General features: G+C 40.1%; 1 protein-coding gene across 1 annotated transcript in view; it reads left to right on the top strand.

Annotated features, from left to right (window-relative positions):
- COL4A2 (collagen type IV alpha 2 chain) overlaps positions 1-22,473 on the top strand; it is a 227,819-nt gene that overhangs the window by 127,340 nt on the left and 78,006 nt on the right. Inside the window, exons 5-10 of the mRNA XM_045007949.1 lie at positions 16,295-16,429; positions 16,521-16,565; positions 18,952-19,068; positions 19,849-19,920; positions 22,018-22,053; positions 22,170-22,232. Coding sequence (XP_044863884.1) covers positions 16,295-16,429; positions 16,521-16,565; positions 18,952-19,068; positions 19,849-19,920; positions 22,018-22,053; positions 22,170-22,232 — 468 coding nt within the window. The remainder of the gene's footprint in view (positions 1-16,294; positions 16,430-16,520; positions 16,566-18,951; positions 19,069-19,848; positions 19,921-22,017; positions 22,054-22,169; positions 22,233-22,473) is intronic.

Raw genomic sequence — 22,473 nt, 5'->3', positions numbered from 1 at the left:
TCTAGACCATCCCTGACAGGTCTTTGTCTAACCTGCTCTTAAAAATCTCCAATGATGGAGATTCCACAACCTCCCTAGGCAATTTATTCCAGTGCTTCACCACTCTGATAGTTAGAAAGTTTTTCCTAATGTACAACCTAAACCTGCCTTGCTGCAATTTAAGCCCATTGCTTCTTGTTCTATCCTTAGAGGCTAAGGAGAACAATTTTTCTCCCTCCTCCTTCTAGCAACCTTTTATGTACTTGAAAACTGTTGTTATCTCCCCTCTCAGTTTTCTCTTTTCCAGACTAAACAAACCCAATTTTTTCAATCTTCTCTCATAGGTCATGTTTTCTAGACCTTTAATCATTTTTGTCACTATTCTCTGGATTTTCTCCAATTTTTCCACATCTTTCCTGAAATGTGGCACCCAGAACTGGACACAATACACCAGTTTAGGCCTAATCAGTGTGCAGTAGAGCAGAAGAATTACTTCTTGTGTCTTGCTTACAACACTCCTGCTGATACCTCCCAGAATTATGTTCGCTTTTTTTGCAACAGTGTTACTCTGTTGACTCATATTTAGTTTGTGATCCACTATGATCCCCAGATCCCTTTCTGCAGTACTCCTTCCTAGGCAGTCATTTCCATTTTGTATGTGTGTAACTGATTGTTCCTTCCTAAGTGCATTTGTCCCTATTGAATTTCATCCTATTTACTTCTGACCATTTCTCCAGTTTGTCTAGATCATTTTGCATTTTAATCCTATCCTCAAAGCACTTGCAATCCCTCCCAGCTTGGCATCATCCACAAACTTTACAAATGTACTCACTATGCCATTAAATCATTGATGAGTTATAAGAACTTACATAAGACTAATCAGAGGCATGATATAAAAGGACACCTACTGTATTTCAATGCTCTTATTCTGTTTTGAATTAAAAAGACAAGAGATTCCCAAACATTTTCATGGTGCAAATCATATCTTTGTAGATATGATTTGCACCATGCTCCTCAAAGGTATTTCTTCGCCTAATTCCCATTGAGTTCAAATAGCACTTTAAAATCAGGATGTACAAAAAATATGTTTATAAATTTTATTGGGTCAGACAGTCCCCTGATAGCAGGCAAGTCTCAGAAGGGCAGAGTGCCACGTCCATACTATTGTTACCCATTCCCACTGACCCAATGGAGGCCATCTCATTAGAAGCTGGATGTGTGAGTGGGATGTGGGTGTCAGGCCAGAGGGAAGAGAATCTGATGGTGGAGGAACAGCTCTGTCCACATGAACAGGGCTGTAGAGGTTACAGAGCTTCCATACAGACGACCCAGGCCTCAGCTTTTCCCCTGAGATCTGTACATGTCTGCAGGTTTGGGGAAATCAGTCCTTGCACCACTCATTCTGCACAGGGAGCAGCCTTTTTATCACCTTTCTGAGGGAACAATGCCAGTAAAATTCCATGGGGGGAACCTCATAACAATTCCTGTCCCCTGCACAGGTGATTCTCACATAGGGGACAACTTGTTATAATACCATATGCTCAGATTAAATCCAAAACCGTTCGTGACAAGTGAGAGTTGAATGATCAAAAAACTATTTACCGTTCTGCTAGTGGTTCCCATCACAGAAATAATTACACTTTTGTTCAAACAGAAGAGAAGTATAAGATGGAAAAATTGGCATACAGTAGATTGTGAATTCCTATAGGGGTTTTAATTTTCACATACACTTATACTCATGTAGTCTAATGAGCTTAACATTTTGGCCAGTTCCACAGTGTGGAAATTTCAACACTGGATGGTTTTGGCGGAAGAAACGTGTTCTCACAAATATATAAAATGAACAGATGTAGCTATTGGTGCTTCCAACGCCCACTGACAAAAAACATCTGTGCCGAACTTCCTGAATTTTTAAGATCCTGAGAACACTCCCACACAGCACTGAAAAAAATAAATAAATAAAACAATTGGCTGGCAGATCACTTTTCAGTTCTATTACTGAATGTTCTAATATAAACAGGTGTTGGTTGTTGTGTTTTCCTTAAGAGCTTAACTAACCAAGCAACAAGTTTATAGTTATTAAAAACCAAACCTCTGGCTCAATTGCCTGACAGGTTTTAATATTTGATATGGCTTGTCAGAAGCTAAAACTCCTGATCTTGTGAATTCACTGGTCAGGGTATTAATAAAATAAGTGAGAAAATGAAAAATAAATAAATAAAAAGGTTTTGGTGTAGATATTAGCAGATAGAAAAGGATAGAATTTCACACTGCATCATACATTCCCTGAGTGTCTAGCCTTTAAAATTCTTTCAAAACCCATGTTGAATGAAAAGATTTTTTTTCTTTCTATTTTGGAAGCTTACTATATTATGCTAAAAATGTCTGATACATTTATTCTATTTCTATTTCAATATATTCATTCAAGTATATATCACTTTTTAGGTCTTGTGAGCTAAATTCTTCCCTTTAATACATTGAAACCATGGGAGTTGTAGATGCATCTCCACTTTTATATCACATCCATTACATTAATATTTGAGTATTTACAAGGGCAGATTTGGCAAAATGTGTATTAACTTGTTTTCTAAATTAATTTGCTGTTGCATGTCAGCTGAACTTTTTTAAAGTAATTTAATCAAATATTAAATACTAAAATACTAAAATGATAAATGAATGTTGTAGAAGTGTTCTTCAAAACTGGCAGTTAGCTCTTTGGGCATGTCTATGCTTTTTTAAAAAATGGCTTCTTAACTGTGCTAAGATAAAACCATATTAGCTAACTCAAGTTAAAATAGCAGTGAAGACATGGCAACTTACCTTATAACTCAGACTAGTAGCTCATGTTAAAGCTCATAGGGCAGACAGGGGTTGAGCTGGAGCTGCTAATCTGAGTTAAAACCTGATCTCCTCGGTCTTCATTGCTGTTTTAACCCAAGTTAGATAACCTGAGATAAGAACACATTTTTTTTTATTTATTTTTTTCAGTGAGGAATACCCTTAGTCTGACTAAACTTGCTGTATCTATTTAAATGGCAGCAGTGACTCAAATTAAACATTAAGTTTTAGTTATTTATTTGATAAAGACTCAGTATTTAGACTGAACATGAAGTCATAATATTTAGATAACCATGTCTTCGGTGGGGTTAACCAATGAGTGGACTCCTTGCTGTATGACTGGACTCCCCATTGCATTACTGTGCCAGATTACACAAATATAAACCAGAGTAGCTACACTGATAGCATTTCTCCTTCCACTCTCACACACAGCATCTTTCTAAACTGGAGGCTATGGCAGGGGGCATTTATAGACCACTTATGCTGGCCCTGCACTGGAAGATTTCCTGTAGAGTATGGAGGCTATATCAGGGGGCCAAAATCTGGTCTAGAAGTTTTAATCTGAAGCCAATAGAAACTGAGCTAAATTTCTATCTGGAAATGCTATAATTTACATTACTCACTGTACTCTAAACAAAAAAGAAAAAACTTTTTAAGTGGTCATAACATTTTCCATTTCATGTTTTTATGCTGGACCATTCCTAACTTCCAAGAGAACACTACTGTTTTGCATTACAACTAGTAATGTGTTTGGCACTAATTGACAACTTGGTTTAGTAATCTGATGCATGTTACATTCAGCACTCTTTCTTACAACATAATTTTCATGCATGAATTTTATGTCACCTGCTCATCCTTAACTGAATAATAATTTTATATACTGTGCTCCATACTCCTAAAGCTTGGTTATTTGAGGTCAAATCTCTGTCTTTTGAAGTCATTGGGAGTACTGCCATATATTTCAACAGGATCAACACACCAGGCAGAGCTGGCAATATGCCACAAGAACCTGATCTTAAATTTCTTGGGGGATCTGTGAGTTTTGGGAGCCAAACCCCTTACTGGTTCTGTAAATAGGAACACTCCCTCCTCATCCTAGCTCCCATGAAATACCCTGTTTGAAACTTAGCATGGAAAGCCTCATGGAGTTTTGCCTATCCTGGCCCTTTTCTGTGGGTTTTCTGCTGGTTTTGTCCTGGTAAGATTGTTTAGAAAGAGGAGAACCCTACAAAAACACCTCAAAGCATTCCTCCAAATACTTTCATGTATTCTGTGATATGAAGAATTTTTAAACTGACGTTTTTGACCTATAATTCCAATGTATATCTTCTTGTACCAGCATTTGATCTTCTAGGGTGACACGACAACTTCCTAGAAGATCAAACAGTTTGGGGAAACATCTCATAAATTAGATTAAAGCTTGGGAACAGAGAGCAGTACAAAGTTTTTAGTTTATTGCCTACAGAAGAGGACTGCAGCTTTCTTAGTTTTGGTGGCGAGCATTCTTTAATAGAGGTTTTTATGAAGATTTAATGTTTATTTCTTCCTTATTCAGAGAAAACATTCTGCGAGCTGAATCACTGCTCTGGAATTCATGTTAATGTAATTTGATTTCCACTGTCCCAGGAATAAATGTCCTATGTCTGGATGATACAGCTGAATGACCAGCAAATTATTACCATACCAATAAGCTAACCTGTGTTCATTTGGGTTATTTTTAAATTTAATTTAATTTACATTTTCTTCATTCTCTGGTGTGAAAAAACAGCTTTTTTATTAAATGAGAGGGAAGTCTGTTTTTCAGGAAATAAGTCGGGCTGTGAAATATTCAGACAAATAACCCTCTGTAAAGCATCAAAGGGGAATTTAAGAATAGGGAGAGCTGCCTCTGTTCTATTTTTTTAGGCCTACTGCATCTCTCAGAACTGCACCAATGTTGTAGAATCAAATGCTGACTTGTTCAAGGTAAATGTCAAATATTTGCTCCATTTCCATTACCAGACATGCAAGTTAGATCATAGAACACTATCTTTCTGGAGGGCTGGTGACCTACAGCACATGACGTCAGTAGCTGAATCCAGTTAGGCAACAGAATACAACTCAGAGCAGTGAGGGTGGGAATACTAATTTTTGCAGGTATTTGATGTGAAGTTTAAAACCAACTTGCTGCTGGAGAAATAAACAAGATTTTTGCTCCCTGGTCTAGAAAGCTGAGTCTTTCCCTTGAAAAAGAAGAAGCCTTAAAAGCAGAACATTTGAGATATAATGGACAAAGACGATCAGTCTGATTAAGCCTGTGTGCCATGGTAAAGGCTTGGCCTCATCAGTTTTGGCAGTAAAAAAAGCTTTCATTTTAACAAAGTCTTTAGGCTGTATGGTTTGGAGTGAAATGAATAAAAGCCATGCAGTTCTATATCACAGTTAGTACAGCATTGTTAACTATTTCACAGCTGGTCACTTTAGCAGAAACATCCTACTTCTCCTGCATTCTAGGATTTAGTATCAACACATTTTTGTCGCGGTCTAACTTCTTACCAAGGCAGTCTCAGAGTTCAAAATTAGGTATGCATGTTTCCTAAATGTGCACCTTTGTTGTTTATGTACATTGTCAAGAATGATAACAGTGAGTGCCATCTAGTGGCATTTATTGAATTCTCATGCTTGCATTAAAAGTCTACTGAAAATCAAAGCACAGGGGTCTTTTAAAATTAATAGTTATTGCTGTACTGATTATATAGAAGTAAAAGTTTATGATGAACTAAAGAAAAGCAAAGTCATTGTTTTTGTTGGTGGTGGTGGTTGGTTGGTTGGTTTTGTTTTGTTTTGTGCCCAGATATGTTTTCTCCTCAATGGTTGACATTATTAACAGTTGAGTGTGATTCACCATGAGTACAGTACTTAAATTTAACTTTCTGGTGGAGTTTTACTAAATCTTATATTGTTTGACCTTCTGGCAGCGGGGGCTGCAAAAGTGGTGGTTGTTTTAAAATCATGCTAAAACTAAACTTCCGGTAGTTGAAACATGCCTAAAATATTTTTCCAATAAATGAGCTATTTATTATACTCTTTATTCCAGAGCTATGAATTCCAGATGGGAACATTTTTGATTGCATATTCATGTTTTTGTTGTTTTGTGTTTTTGTGTTTTACAAATCACCTTGTTAATTCCATTGTGAGGTATAATTTCTTACAGAGAGAACTGTTATACCTAAGGTAACTAGTGTAGAATTTAATGCATTTGTGATCCTAGGCCATAATAGTGTAATGCTCTCTTCTGGGTCACCATAAATGCTGTGGTGACAGTCCCACAGAGTACCTGACAATGTGTCCAGCATAACACACAATCAAAGGCAAGCACTGCAGATGCTTTCTAAACCAGCCCTAGTGCTTGGTGTGTTCCCAGTAACCACTGATATGTGTGTGTGTAATAGAAAAACAAGTTTTCAGTAACGGTGAGAGGAAAGAAAGAGTGCACACATATACCCCTGGTGTGCAAGGATTGTGAAGCAAAAAAAATGTGAGTTATTTCCTACGCTGAGAATCCCAAAAGGGAAAGACTGTTGGGGCTCAGGCCTCTTGTGGCTGGAATTGACTGGGCATTGTCTGTTGTTCTCTCTGAGACTCTTACATTGCATCTTCCCCTCTAGCTAGCGGTGTCCATAGTTATCCAGCACCACACTTAAGGGCTCCTCCTGAAAGGGCGACTATCAAATTGGCTGGTCCAGAAGATTACTTCTAGCTCCCCTTTCTGGTGGCGGCTCGCTCAAAGCTGAAACAGTCCTTACACTCATAGCCTGGTTTCTCCTGTTAGTGCTATTTTTGGCAAAGTAAATGAACAACAGAGGTGCACGTTTATGGAACACTTGTAACAGCTTATCAAGGACCTAAATTTGTAAATATATGACCTTGCATCCATGTAATTTTCATTCTCTGACAGGCTGATCTTCCTAGCCTTGGCCCCTTCTGAACTGCTCTCTGATTTCAGAGATGTTCTGCTTCTGATCTCCTCTGCCCCTTCCTACCAGTGGCTTTCTACTAGCCCTGCTAGAACTGGTTTGCAGTGCGGCTTCTCCTTCATGCACCCACTGGGATGCTCTTTCCTGAGTTAGCCTTCCTCACTGTGACACTGCTTGTTTTCCTAATGACCCTTTCTATTCCCATCCCTAGTGAATGGCTTCCTATCATGCTTGTTTTCTCCTCTCCCATGGTGGACCAGCTGTCAAACAACTACTAGCATTAGATCTAGTAGTTCCCTACCATTTCCTTCTCCCAGCCATCCTCCTTACAGTTCTTATGAAGATTGTTTTCCCCTCAACATTTCGAAGTCCCACCTGACTGTCTTTCTTGGCAAGACTAAGGACTCAGATCAGCACCGAGGAAATGGTGGGATGCCTTTACATATAGTCAGTATCACAGGAAGCAAGATTTATCTTCCACAAGTGACCCTTTAAAAAGTTCAGGGCATTAACCTGGTCTCTTCTCTCCCACCCTAAGATGACCTATGACTACCAGGTAATTCTGTTATGAGGAAGAATGAGTCATCAGATTCACTACACTGGCTTTATACCAGAAAGTGCTAAAGAATAGACTTACAATGAAGTATGATGGAGCATGTTGTCAAGTATGGTGAAGCTATGACAACTATTCTAATTCTCCTTGTTAGTTAAGTGCCACCTTCTCCCCACCCACACACTGTCCTGCTTATTTGTCTCCTCCATGTATGAGATCTTGTCTTTAGGGTTATAATCTCTTTTGGAGCAGAGATTGTCATTTACTATATATTTGGACAACACCTAGCACAATGGGGCCTCAACTTGGTTGGCCTCTAGTCACTACCGCAGTGTAAATGTTTAATAATAATCATAACAGTTCCTTTGTTTAACTTTTTAAATTTAGCAGTGGGGAAAGAAAGCTTCACAGCATGAGCTCTCTTCTTCTTGAGTGGCCCTAAAAGAATTGGAGGTTAAAAAATGTCTAAAGCTTATGGATATGCAATATAACTTTGGAAGTCTGTTCAGTCTTTCCATAATTCTCTGGGGCTTAATTACGGAATGCCAAGTTATCACTAAATTAAATCACACCCCTGAGAGCACTTTCTTTCATGTACCTCATGTACTGACCAGGCACCAATTTGCGTCAGACATTGCAAACATTTTCTGGGAAGAATTCCTCCAGGCTTCCTAGAATTTCTGACCTTTGCTCCTTACTTATTGTAAATAGATTCTGCACATGCCTGTGTTGGACAATTTAATTGTGTGAGATCTCTTCTAGTTATTTTAAGTCATGGGAAGAACACAGCAGGAATTGCCTGCTTAAGGAATGTATCCTGCCATTGATGACTGTTTAAATCATCTGAACAGGGATGGAAGTTTTGTGTAAGAATTGACAGAGGAGTATAGTAAACCCCATTGTTAATCTTCAAGAATGCCATTTTCCTAGGAGTTTTTTGCCTTTGCATATCCGTCTCAAAAGTCATTATTAGATGATGTGATGGACACTGTTTTGTTAGCCTCTTAGTGTAAACCCATGAGTCTACATGTGATGAGGAGTAGGTAGTATGTAACCTATTTTCTGAAATAAAATCGATTCACCTCAGCAATATTTCAAATTGCTATATTAGAGAGGGTGGTGGACAATAATAAAATGTGACTCACACTAGTATGTAAACTTACCACTAGTGTCATTATTGAAATTGCATCCAAAAAACCTATATTAAAATAATGTTATGCTTGAAAAGTCAACATTATGGATGCAAAAGCATCCTATCTTGATTTGAAGACATTGGGAGATAGATAATCCACCATGTTCTATGGTAGTTTGCTCCAATGATTACTCACACTCACTGTTAAAAATCTATGCTAGTATTTAACAATAAGGGTGATTAACCACTGAAACAAACTACCAAGAGAAGTGGTGGATTCTCTATCTCTTGAAATCTTCAGATCAAGACTGGATGCCTTTCTGGAAGACATGCTCTAGTCACATACAAGTTACTGGGCTCAATACAGGAGTAACTCGATGCAATTCCGTAGCCTGTATTATACAAGGTCAGACTAGATGATCTAATGGTCATTTCTGGCTATAAAATCCTGTAAATGTATAAATCAAGCACTCAAAAGTTAGGAAATGCCACAATAAAGGTTGTCCATGCAACTTTAATTCACCCCCCTTGTGGGTAAGCCTTATGACAGTCTTTAATTACATGGTTACATACTATTTTTCCTATAGGACCACTGTCTCATTTAGTGAATAATTTATCTTCACAGCACTCTGATTAAATTAGGTGGTATTCTTCCCATTTCAAAGATGAGGACCTGAAAAACAGAGAAATTAAGGCCAAAATTGTCAAAAGGGTCCACTAATTTGGAGTGCCCAACTTGAGATACATAGGCCCTGACTTTTTAGAGTATCTAGCAGTTTTATAGCGTACTATATGTTTAAAGCACAACTCCAATTGATTTCACTTGCTGTTGTGAGTGCTCAGCATCTCCTCAAATCAGACCCCAGGTATCCTATGTTGGGCACCCAGAATATAAGAAAAACAATTAGTTGCCACCTGTGAAATTTTTAGTTTAAGTGACTTACAGCTCACTTACAAACACTTGCAGAAGCAGAGCTAAAATCCAGTTCTCCAGGATGACATTTAACTTCCTTAACCAGGAGATCATAATTTCTCTTTCTGCAACCCCCTGCTTCATTTACTACACACCTTACAATTTCTGCAAAATAAGAGGTCCTACAGAAAATAGTCTCTTCCATTGCACAACCCTGATTCATCCCCAGAGCACTGTGTGTTCTGTGCTCTGAAAGAGGCAGTGGTCCTGTGAAAAAGGTAGTATGTGATCATGTAGTTAAAGACTTTTCTTACCACATATGCACAAAAGGGCCAAATTGAGGCTGCATGGGCAACCTTAATTCTAACATTTCCTAATTTGAGTACTTGACTTTGCAACCTTAACATTCTTTTAACATAGATTTTTGAAATGTAATTCCTAATATAACTCCCTCCCCCCCAAAAAAAATTCTATTATGTCTAATCAAATTGCTCTCTAACTTGGATCATCATCAGGGTTTGGACATTTAGATCTACTGCACCATTTGAGCTAACAGAGTGACTGAAAGCAATATTAGGCTGTATCCTCTATATAGAGTAGGCACTAGGGAAGGAATGAGACACACGCTAATGCAGTGGGTTTTACAGCCTGTGTTCTGGCAGCTGGGGAATGTAAAGATTTAGGTCTTTGGTTCAATTCCAGATTCAGAGGATAGCATGCTGTAATGCTTGTAGAACTTTCTGCTGCTGTCCCACAACCTGGCTCTGTCCTACTGTCCTCATCCCAGCTCCTGCCCCCTCGCCTTATGCTCCTACCCACTGCAACTAGTTCCTTTCCCCCTCCTCCATGCTCCTCACTACCCTCTGGTTCCTGCAACCACACCTCCCACTCTGTTCTACCTCTGTCCTGTCCATCCCACATTCTTCACGCTTTGCATTACAGTGAGGCAGCTTCCTCCTTTTCCTCCATACTGCCTGGATGCCAGAATGGAGACCTTGAGAGCACAAAGGATCCAGTTTCTTGCTCTCAGTACTGGTGCCTGGCACCGCAGTGGTCCTTGGCAGCCAGAAGGAGCAATTGCAGGGTAAGCACTGGTCAGCTCCTGGAGCCTTGAGCTAGAGCGTGCTCATTTGTGGATGGAATCTTCGGAGAATTTTCTTACCAAATTCTAACAAGCCTCTACTGAGCATGTGCAAAATGAGATTTTTACTCAAAGGTTTATACATTGGCCAAATTTGGGTGAATTTTCAGGGGACATCACTGACACAAGGACAGCCCCACCTTCCACCAAACTTCAAGCCCTTGCTACAGAGCATGAAGGTGCTAGAGAAGTAGAGGACAACCTGTGGCCCACAGGCCGCATGCAGCCCATCAGGGTAATCTGATTGCGGGCCGCGATACATTTTGCTGATGCTGACCATCTGCAGGCATGGCCCCCGGCAGCTCCCAGTGGCCGCAGTTCACCTTTCCTGGCCAATGGGAGCTGTGGGAAGTGGTGCGGGCCACAGGGACATGCTGGCCGCCACTTCCTGCAGCCCCCATTGGCCAGGAATGGCGAACCGTGGCCACTGGGAGTTGCGGGGGGCCAGGCCTGCAGATGGTCAGCATCAGCAAAATGTTTTGCGACCTGCAATCAGATTACCCTGATGGGCTGCATGCAGCCCGCGGATCGCAGGTTGCCCACTACTGTGCTAGAGCTTCTCAACAAAATAGTTATAAGAATTTTTCAACATGAGAAAGACAGTGTATTTTTCCCTAATCTTGTCAGAAACAGTGGAACCATTTTAGCTGAATCTTTACAATAAAATTCAGGTTGATGCACAGCATAGAAAAGTTAACATTATAAGTCTGTGCTTTCAGATGCTTATAATGAAGAGTGTTAGGCAACCTTAACTATAAGCTGCATTACCGGCTCCACCAATAATAAAGAGGTGAGTAGTACTGCTCAGTGCTGGCAGCATTATATTGTAAATTGGGCTTGGGGGATAGAATCAGTGTGAAGAGGAGTAGTGAGATCACAAGCTAATTTTGATGAAACCAAACTCCATGCAAGGAAACGGCTGAAAGGCCAAAAGAGTTTCTGAATGTCTGAAGTTTGAAGATTGGTTATGTTTCGAAGGAAGTTTAAAATAGATGACAAAAAAAAACGAGTTGCAGCATCTGATAATGTTGTTCATATTTTGTCAGCCATTTAAAACATGACAGACTAGACCTTTATTTGACTGAACCTTTCTAGTTAACAGGTGGCCACATCTTTGATGTACAGCACAAGGGGACTAATAAAGAAAGTGGAGAAAAGATGGATGTAGTACAATGCAAGTTACATATTGGCAAAATAAATATGCACACATCAGTATATTGTTACAATAATGCTGTATTCTCCAGACTTAACTCATAATCTCATTATGTCAGTGACCCCCTCAAGGTTTAATTATAATATCTTTGTTGTACATAATAATTTATTATGGTGAACAGCGCTGACATGAGATAGTGTATGCAAGGCCCCTTCCTCTCTCCAGTGAACAAATCACCTGAAAGGTAGCAAGGAGAGGTTCAGGAGGAGGCAGGGCCAAAGCCCAGCACCCCCACACCCCCACATGCTTGTGGAGCAGGACTGGAACACAGGGTTGGTGGCGAAGAGCAATCTTTGTTATACTAATGGAAAGACAAAATTGTGCCTCCTGTGATGCTGCCACAGGGGTGGTGTGCCACCATACTACCCCCTACACAGGGCTTTGTGCACATTTTGCGATCTGGTCCATTATGAGCATTTTGTTGGAAGTTGCAATCTGATGTTCAAAAGGCATTCTGTCTGCAAACCTAGTGTCCAGGAAATGTGCGTATGTATGTTTACCTGCTTCCTGTGGCTGACTAGACTGTGGAAGTTACTTGGGTTAGCCAGGCTTTCATTTATTTCAGTGGCTACACCAAGTAGCATTTTCCATATATAGAATCTGTTATTTCTCTAAATGTGACTCAATAAAAAGATCCATTTTACTAAAATTGCTCAAAATTTAATCTGAAACTTGAGCTAACTCAGGTGATGTGATTATACAATTGGATTGTGGATTGCAAACTTCGTTTGCACAGTGCTCTGTTTTTTCTAGCATGTGATTTGCATCTACTTTAAGAGATTATTTGAGGCTCTGCCTTATGCCTTTTTATGGGGTTATTTCTTTGCAGTTATTTTAATATCAATATTTAATAAAGCATTATATTTTAAAGCAGTGTGTAGCAAGGAGTAAGCTGGGCCCCTCTGGGTTCTGCCCCTGCTTCCCTCACAAATCAGTCAGGGAGGCCTCAGGTTGATGCAAAGACCAGTGCTCTTTATTTACAACTGTTTACCATCACCACCACCACCTTACTATCTAGGTCGGAGGGTCAGCAACCTCTGGCACTTGGCTCGCCAGGGTAAGCACTCTGGTGGGCCGGGCCAGTTTGTTTACCTGCCACATCCGCAGGTTCGGCCAATCACAGCTCCCACTGTCTGCAGTTTGCCACTCCAGGCTAATGCGGCCAGCACATCCCCCGGCCCATGCCGCTTCCCACCACCCCCATTGGCCTGGAGCAGCGAACTGTGGACAGTGGGAGCCGCCATCAGCCAAACCTGTGGATGCAGCAGGTAAACAAACTGACCCGGCCCGCCAGGGTGCTTACCCTGGTGAGCCACGTGCCAGATGTTGCCGACCCTTGATCTAGGGACAGGTTTTTCACAGCCAAACTTTGCCAGCAGCAGACTAGAGGGCCGGGTTGGACCCCACCCCTCTCCATGCCTGTGCTTTCTCTTTCCCCCTTCTCTTCTGGCTTCCTGTCTGCCAGTCTTTATAGCCCCTGGCTGATTAGGCTAGCAGCTGTTTCTCATTGCCAGACAGACACAGGGCTCTTCAACCAGCCCCAATCTATTCCCCTTGATTGGAGCTGGAGTGGCTTACTCAGCACCCTGTCACACAGTGTTTGTAAGTTTAAACAAATAGTTAAGATATTTCCATAAGGTCTGGCATTGCATTGGTCTATGCACCTTGGAAGCAGAAGAACAGGGGATTTGGGTGCTTACAGACGTACAAGGAGACACTATTGGTTTGGAAATATCAATCAGTACCCTGCACAAGCTACTCATGGCATGTGACCCCCTGACCTGACACCTATGCACCCAGAGTTTATGCCATAGTATATAAAGGGGGAAAGGTATGGCTGTGGGCATGTCTCCACATTCCTGATCCTAGAGCCCACCCTCCTTGTGTGGCTCTATTAGTTATTCTGCTGTCTGTAGATAGCGACACACTGGGGGCAGGTAGGAGTGAGCAGGATGAGGAATTGAGCTGCCTCTTGCTCACGTGTTTGTTGGTCCCTTTGTCCATCTGAGCACCTCCCTCATATTTTGCCAGTGAAGTATCTGGCCCTTAACTTACATGTGTATTTGTTCCTATTTAATATGCTGACACAAAAGAAAGATTCACCTCCCATAGCCAAATAATCCCAGTTTTGCTTCACTGATAAAGCAGACTTGCTCTAAACAGCAGGATGTTGCATTACATTCTTGTTGAGTTGTATGTAAAGGATGGAAGCTGTTTCACTATGACAATTTAAATATTTAGATCCATTGTATCCTTTGGCACCGCTCCTAAGTAATTGGTTCTGTTAGATTAATTGAAACAGGATAGAAAATAAGGTGCAAGAGATCCATACTGGTGATTAGATCCAGAGGAATAAAGTGTAATCCAGCTGTAAACCATCTCATTCCTGGCCCCTTTCCAAGCAGAAATTGCACTGAATTTTGCGGATGGTGTCATTATGTCAGCTCCTCAATATGGTCTGGGCTGAAATAACATAATGGATTTCCTGTAGGGAATTTAGGTTAGATATTATGAAAAGGTTTTTAATTGAAAGGATAGTTAAGTACTAGAATGGGTTATCGAGGCATGCTGTGGAATCCCCATCACTGGAGGTTTTTAGGAACAGGTAAGACAAACACCTGTCAGGGATGTTCTCATATTTGGTCCTGCCTTAGCACAAGGGGATGGATTAAATGACCTCTCATGCTCCCTCCCAGCCCTACATATCTATGATTCTATGTACAAATCACACTCAGACCTTTGTGGTGGGGGTGAAGAAGCCAGTGCTTTAGCCACAAAACCTACCTGCGTGGTGATTTTTTTTTTTCTGAATAAGTCATAGTAGAAGGGAAAAGCCTAGCTTGGGTCTTGGTTAATAATTGTGAACAAAGTGAAAACAAAGATATATGGAAGATCTAAGAATAATCATTTATGATTGATCATTTTTATACCACAAGCATATATCATATTTTGGTTGGGAGGGTTGTTTTTGTTTATGTTATTAAAGCCACTGGAGTGTTTCTCTGAAGGGCTACAATAGACAGAATGTAGTTATGAACAGAGGAGTGAAAATGAAGAAAGAAAATTTGTGAAGTATGTCACACAACTCACAAGACAGAGCCCATGGTGTAAAATAAAAATAAACCAGGAGATTGCCTAAAACTCAACAGCATATTGTTGGGCATTTTGACTACTTTCTGGATCCAAGAAAGTGATCCAGTATCAGTTTTGTTTCTTTTCCTTTCTCTAGCCCAGTGGCATTAAGTGACAATGGCACCAATAGTCTTTACAGGACCAAAAGATTGGAATATTTGATGTATTATAACCTTATGTATTTTATCTATTGGAGGGGGGAATAGTTTCAAAGAAGTGAAATGGGGAATATGTGAAGGATCTCTATTATACTAATAATTTCATTCCATTTGTACACACTTGTGTATATGTTAGTTGTATGATTTTGTAGGATGCCTTGCTACAGTGCTTAATTTGTGCCAGGGCTTTCCAAGGCTGAGCCCCGGCACTCTAGGTTTGGCAGTTCATAGCACCGGCACCTCTAGGCTTGCTGCATCAGTTATGAAAGTAAAAAAATGGCTAGAGCCCTGGCACCTAATTGCTTGAGCCCCAGCTCAATTTCATTACAAATTAAGCACTGCCTTTCTGGATGGCCGGTCATCCTGATTAAGCAGATTTCCCAGTTAAAAGAAGATTGTTGTTAATTATTATATGTTAAGTACACAGCAGTAGTCCCTAAGAAGCCATTTTATATTTGCAATGGTTCTCAAAATGCTGTATGTCACCAATCTCCAACCTGCTGATTCACTTGACTAAGTCTCAAAGAGATCTTTTCCCCGCAATTTGAATTGAAATGTAATAGAAGCGTATAGTGCTGGTTGGTTTTTGTTGATCCTTGTGATTCTGCCAGCCTCAAGAGAATGAATTTTAAGCAAAGTTTGAAGTGGCCTGAATAACATCATTAATGCTGTTTTTCTGAACCAACACCAGAAGAGATTTTTTGAGGACAGAGAAGCCTTTGATCAGTTCTTCAACCTATGTGATTACCATTCCCTAGTTGAGTACCTATTCCTATCTGAATCCCATCTAATCATCTTCAGGCATCATAATTAAGGGGAATTACCATCCCAAAGAAACAGAAATTCCTGCTGTTAAGTATCTAGCTCAATTTGGGAGAAACATACCAATTAAGTGGATTTCACAATTAAGTACATCTCAATTACTTGGAGTGCACTGTAATTGCATCTGCTTTGGGCCTTGCTGGACAGAAACCAGCTGTTTATTCTGCAGATAACATTCTTTTCATAGCATAACAGTGAATATTCTAGGATGAGTGCTGTTTTATTTCAAAGCATTTGCTTTGTCATACGCAATACAATCGCCTGTTGTGTAGCTTCTATGTGTGTTGCTGTCATATGATGTTCACCAAAGAACCCAGCCTGCCAGAGTAAGAAGAGTTGAAAGGGTTTTTTTTCATCTGTTTAAGGGGATGGGAAAATTCCATTATAATAGAGCTGAATTGGTGATCCCTGTGTATTACAATCATTCCTGAAGAAATGCTTTTATTGCTTTCCTCAGGGTCAACCAGGACTACTTGGACCTCAGGGGTTCCCTGGACCACCAGGATTAATGGGTATCCCAGGTTTAGAAGGTCACAAAGGTCACAAAGGTGAAAGAGGGCGACCTGGAGTAACTGGACCAAAAGGAGAAGTGGTAATTTCAAAGCTTCACATCTTTCATGTAAAATCTAAAGAAGAAAATAGTGGGATAATTCTTTGTTTTAAATTGTGTTGTCTCATTTTAGGGGCTAACAGGAGTAACTGGTTTCCCTGGTGCAGATGGTGTTCCTGTAAGTAGTCACTCATTTCATACATTAGATATCAAGGTTTACTGAGAGTTGTTTACCATTCACTGTAAACATTTTAGATTGGACTGAAATTACCCCACTGAATTAAAACCCTTATGTCAAATTCTGTCCTCAGTTACATGCAGGCAACCCAATTCAAGTCTCATAGACTCAAGGTCAGCAGGGACCATTATGGTCATCTAGTCTGACCTCCTGCACAATGCAGGCCACAGAATCTCACCCACCCACTCCTGTAACAAACCCCTAACCTATGTCTGAGTTACTGAAGTCCTCAAATCATGGTGCAGAGAATCCTCCAGCAAGTGACCCGTGCCCCACACTGCAGGGCCTCTGCCAATCTTCCCTGGAGCAAAATTCCTTCCCAACCCCAAATATAGCGATCAGTCAGACTTGTTAAAATGAATGCAGTTGCAGACATGTAACTGAGAAGAAAACTCTGCCTCATCTATCATCATCTCAGATAATTAGGATTCAGTTGCTTCCCCTCGTAGAGAAACCCACAAAAAAGGGCTAAAGAGGAGGACATCTGTAGTGTGTCTATGGGGGTTGCTGAGCTAAGCATGCTCTTCTGCACAGGAGATGTATTTAGCCTCCCCTCATCATGCAGTGGAGGGGAACAAAATCAGGTCCGTCGTTATTTCATGCTTGTAAAGTGCTTTGGTTGTCATTGGTTATAAGGATGCTGAGTGGTTATTAATTTTAGTTATTATATGTTGTGAGTGATACGATCTTAAAAGCTTTCATAGGTATTTCAATAACGTAGAACTTTGAATAAATTGTCATGGTCCATGTAACAAACCATTGAAAAGTTCCAATATGAAAACCATAGTCCATTCATGGGAAAGAGTTCAAATGCAGCTTACTCTACTTTACATCTGGTGGCATAAAATAATAAGCAAAGAAATCTGAGTCACAGGAATCTCTGGACAGATTTCCCAGGACTTCCTTTGCAGTGCCCTCTGACATCAGGGACTTTCTCTACCACCCACACATGCACATCCACATCCACTCTCCTCTCACCCTCTTTGCTTCCAGCGATGTTCCAAATCTTGTTTTAGAGGAGTCTCTCTCTCACTCACACTCTTTCTTCCTCTTCTCTCTGAAAACCAAAGACAGAAAGACTCTTTTCCCTCCACAGTGGAAGCACCGCAGCCAAGGGTCCTTATCAGTCCATGCATACAACTTTCACTGACTTCAGTGGGGTTTGCATACACACAGCTGATGTCTGTGCAAGAGGAGGGTGGTGTTTTGAATACAAGAAAATGGGGCTATATTGGGACACTTGCCTGCAGTGAGTCTTAGATAGCTCCACCTCTTTCCTCCAACCTGCACTCTCAGTGTATCCTGCCTCCCGCTGCTGTTGTTTCCCAACCAGCTGCCTCAGGCCAGGAACCAATGGTGACTATCTGGAAGTAAATAGGAACTCATGTGAACCCGAGAGTGGCTCAGTGCAGAGATGTGAGGCTGATGGCCAAAAAGAGGGAGGTGAGGATCATGAGGCTGATGAGGAGTGGAGGAATGCTGGTGCTTACTGGGGGCAAGCAATAAGGAGTTTTCTTTCTTTTCAGATGAGGGAACAGGAGTGGAAAGGCAAGCACAGCTCCAGCGGGTGGAGAAGGGAGAAGAAAGATGGGGTTCTGAGTATACTTGGCTCCTCTCTTTCTGGTTTCATAGAGTAGAGAGCTGCTCAAAGCAAATACACAATTGCTCTGATTCTATTTGACATTGATGAAAATCAGGCGTAAGTAATGGCAGTGAAATTAATGGAATTACAGTGGAGTATGTCCAGATTAAGGGAGAGCTGAATCACGACCAACTTTTCTCTCCCTTCCAATACCTCACGACTCTGATAGTGTTACTTCCACAATGCCACATACCCCTTTGGCTTGAGCTGCTTATTTTTCTCTCTCCATGTGAATGCCACAGCTGCATCATGACACCCAGCCCTGCTCCAAAACAATTGCTATGTTTTTTTCCCCAGAATGGAATCTGTTCAAAGCCAGCAACAAACCCTTCTTCCCAGTCTTTTACGTCGAGATACTGATTTCTCCAATAATCCCAGACCCTGATACTCCCCGTATAAAAGTCCTTAGTTGGTTTAGCTCTCTGTTTAACAGAAAGTGCATTGAGCATAGCTGTCTTACCCTTTCCTTTGCTTTTGACTTTTTTCATGCTGTCTGGGGCATCTGGTTCAAGCTGCAGCTATATAAAAAAAAAAGCACTGACTGTGTTCCTTTCTTTGAAAATTGTAGTTTCCCATGGATTTAAGCCTTGGGCTGATTATGAGAATGTTTAAAACCTATATGAGCACTGGAAAATGGAAACTAGGAACAGATGGATAGATAAACACATTTTTTATTCTCCACAGGGTCATCCTGGGCAGCCAGGATCAAGGGGGAAACCAGGTCACGATGGCTGCAATGGGACCAGAGGTGATGCTGGTGAACGAGGAAGTCAGGGGCACAGCGGTCAACCTGGTTCTTTTGTAAGTAGCTGAATGAATGAACTTAAAGTCATCATTTTGATTAATTTAACTGTAGTATTCTCAGGACCAAAATGGAAAAATCTTTAAGCGGGACTCCCTGTCCACTCTGTGTTTATCTCACATTTTAATTATTTTTTTCCAATGAGTTTTAGTTGTGCTTTTGGTTTTGACCCTCTAATTATCCACAGAACACTCCACTTACAGGGGATGACCTAACACAGCACCCGTATGGATTTGCCACAGACGTTAGTCATGAAAAACTATGAAATTCACTAAGATCTGAAAGGTCTACTCAAAACCTTCTCCATCATATAGGTCCCACAGGGAGGTGGTTTGAGGCAACCACAAGGTGGTCTGTATAGTCTATCCACCAAAGAGTAGCATTCATAAAAATAAATCAAAATTTTGAGGAAAATTTTTCATAATTTTCACAAACCATTCATTATTTGGATCTAGTGGCTTTACCAACCCATATAAGCAGCATGGCGGGACTGCAGTCATTATTCCAGCCCACATAACGGGACTATGCTGAGGTCGCACAACCTAATTCTTAATTAAGGGCAGATTTCTTTGCCTGCTTCCTGCACAATTCACTCATATGATCCTGATGATTTCAGCTTTGTACATGTAACATGAATTTCCACATTTAGGCATAGTCACTGTTCACACACTGTCGTGTGCATATACATATGAAATTGCTGTCAGATATATGTCATAACTTTAAATATATAAATAGTCATAGATGTGAAAATCCTTTTTCTTTTTGTTTTATCAATTTAGGGAATCCAAGGACCAAAAGGTCAGAAGGGGGAACCTTTTGTAATGACTCCTGAGCTAGCAAGCAAATTCAGGGTATGTATCTATCACTTGTGAATTGATGAGCTCTCATGTGCAGCGTCTCTTGAATTTGATAGAGGTGTGGGTTTTTTCCATCTTTAAGCCAGGTTTCTACATGCCTTTTGCAACACTCTCCTGAGTATTATGAACCCTAGCTGACTTCCAGGAAAGAGGGGCCTTTCCAATTTCTTCATAACAAAGAACCTCCAGCTACATGTTGACTATGGGTGTGCTGGAAATCTCCCACAGTCTTCTCATTTTGGAAACATTTCCAATATAGTATTTAAAATGTGATGTGTGCAAGCATTATAGCTGAAATGGTGTCCAGTGCCTTCAGGGGGTTACTTCAAAGTTTTGTAACTTTAACGTGTGTCATTCCCAGCAGCATAATTCCTTTTCCAGAGTATTGAATACAAGTATATTTTTTGGTCTCCTTTTCCACATAATTTTCATGTGATCTGCAGGAGTTGAGCTGACTTGTAATATAAGTGTATATAATATAAGTATTTATATTATAAGTATATATAGATTCTGATATAGCTGTATAAGAGCTAAATATTATTAATATAGATTCTTGATATTAGCTGTACCTAGCTCAGACAAATCTACTTGTGTGAGTGTGTGTGTATCTATATGTGAAAAAATATGAATGTTTTATAGTTTTAAAGTATTAGACAATTATTATAAGTGGTTAGATAATTTACAATGTAATATATGTACGTTACCATTTATTGCCCAGATTCTAAGGTGGGTCCAAACTGTGCTCAACACAGTTCAGAAGGGGCTGTACAAAAGGAGTTTTGAACCTGCTTTGTGGTTCCTGGATTCTGGGACAAGCCTGGGGACAGTCTTGTCCCCACTGTAAATTAGAGCAGCATTCAGGATGCTCTAACTTACCTCCAGCTGCTCACAACCTAAATAGGCTGTTCCAACAGCCAGGAATAGCCTGAGTCCAGAAGCACCCTAGCCATGCTTTCTCTCCCACAGTTGGAAGAAGGGTCACATAGATACGGTATACTAGTTCTGCATTATCTGGGGGTTTCCCTTGTGCAAGCAGAATTCCCAGATAGGTGGATAAGCTATATTTCTGGCTGATTTGTACCAATGGAGCATCATAAAACAGCCAAAGAGGGGGCTAGAATCTGGCTCTAGATTTTCACTTTCTTCTTTTTCTGTGTGGAAAAGATTAGCAAAATGTGTTGTGCCAATGATTAGATGCCAACATTTGTAGGTAACCAGTGGTTTATTATTTTTGATAATACATTAATAGGTATCTTGTATTTTTCAGTCAGATAGTATTCTGTTCCTTCTAGAATAATTTTGAAATCTAATAATAGTGTTCATAATTAATCATTTGCATTAGTTCATTTCGAGTATCTGATCCCAACAGTTAGATAATGACAGCCATACACTGTTAGATTTTACCTTGCTCCATAAATCGTCCCACTAACTTCAGTGAAGATATTTATGTAGTAAGGAGCTGTTCAAAATGAGTAAGGGTATGTGAACTGTTGTCCCAAAATGGTTTTGGATCCAACTTCCAAAAATATTTCAACGTGTTCTGCCATCAAAAATGTGGTTTCTAAAACAGTATGCTCCAAATGTTTTCTGTTTTAAAAATGGAAATTTTCAAAGAAACAATCATTTGGTACTGTAATTCTAAATGCAATCTATTGAGAGAGTCCTCATTTAACTAGTTTGTTTCAATTCAGGATACATACATATCCTTGTTAGACATCATCTAAATTTATAAACTGGGATTTGCAAAGGAAGTTAGGCATTCAATTCCCATTTCATTTCAATGACATTTGGATGCCTAACTCCTTTAGCCACCTTTTGAAAATCCCAGTCATAATATATATAACTGTACTGTACATAGAAAGTATACAATTAACATGTAATAAAATTGAACTGCTTTTCTATATCAATATTTATATTGAATTTATCTTTATTTAAAGTTTTTGTGTCATGTTTTTATGCTACGTTCTGATTATTTAGAATAGTTGATATGACTGAAGGAATGCCTTTTTAAAATCCCTGAGCTAGAAGATGTATCATTTAGTGTTGTATACAAGAACTTACTGTATCTTTAACTATTTTTGTCTTCTTTAGGGAGAGCCTGGTGAGCGGGGATTGTTGGGCTTTCCAGTAAGTTGCTGTTCACCAAATGTGATGATTTATCAATATGTTAATAATAGCAGCTACCAAAACAAAATCCATTATTGGTTTGTTTCATTTTTTTAAGTCATTTTTGGCATTTCTAGGGACCTCAAGGTGCTCCTGGTGTTGTGGGTTTCATTGGTCCAACAGGAAATCCAGGAAAGAAAGTAAGTATTTTTAAAATATGTACTCTATGAAATTAACCTGACAGAAGTATCAAGCTAGCAGGGCCTATTTTTTTGTACACTAGGAGCTAATAGTTGTACAGTAGCTAACAGGTTTAAGTATGACAACTAGGTGTTCTTAAAACCAAAGAGGGCATTACATTTCGAAAGTGAAAGGCAGTATGTAACATTCATTCTCCAGTGATCAGCATTGCTAAAAAGAATCAAGACCTTTGAGCATGTA

This window comes from Mauremys mutica, chromosome 1 (genome assembly GCF_020497125.1).
Source record: "Mauremys mutica isolate MM-2020 ecotype Southern chromosome 1, ASM2049712v1, whole genome shotgun sequence".
NCBI classification, from domain to species: domain Eukaryota; kingdom Metazoa; phylum Chordata; order Testudines; family Geoemydidae; genus Mauremys; species Mauremys mutica.
Note: the sequence above shows the minus strand (reverse complement) of the source record. Positions and strands in the feature narration are given on the sequence as shown.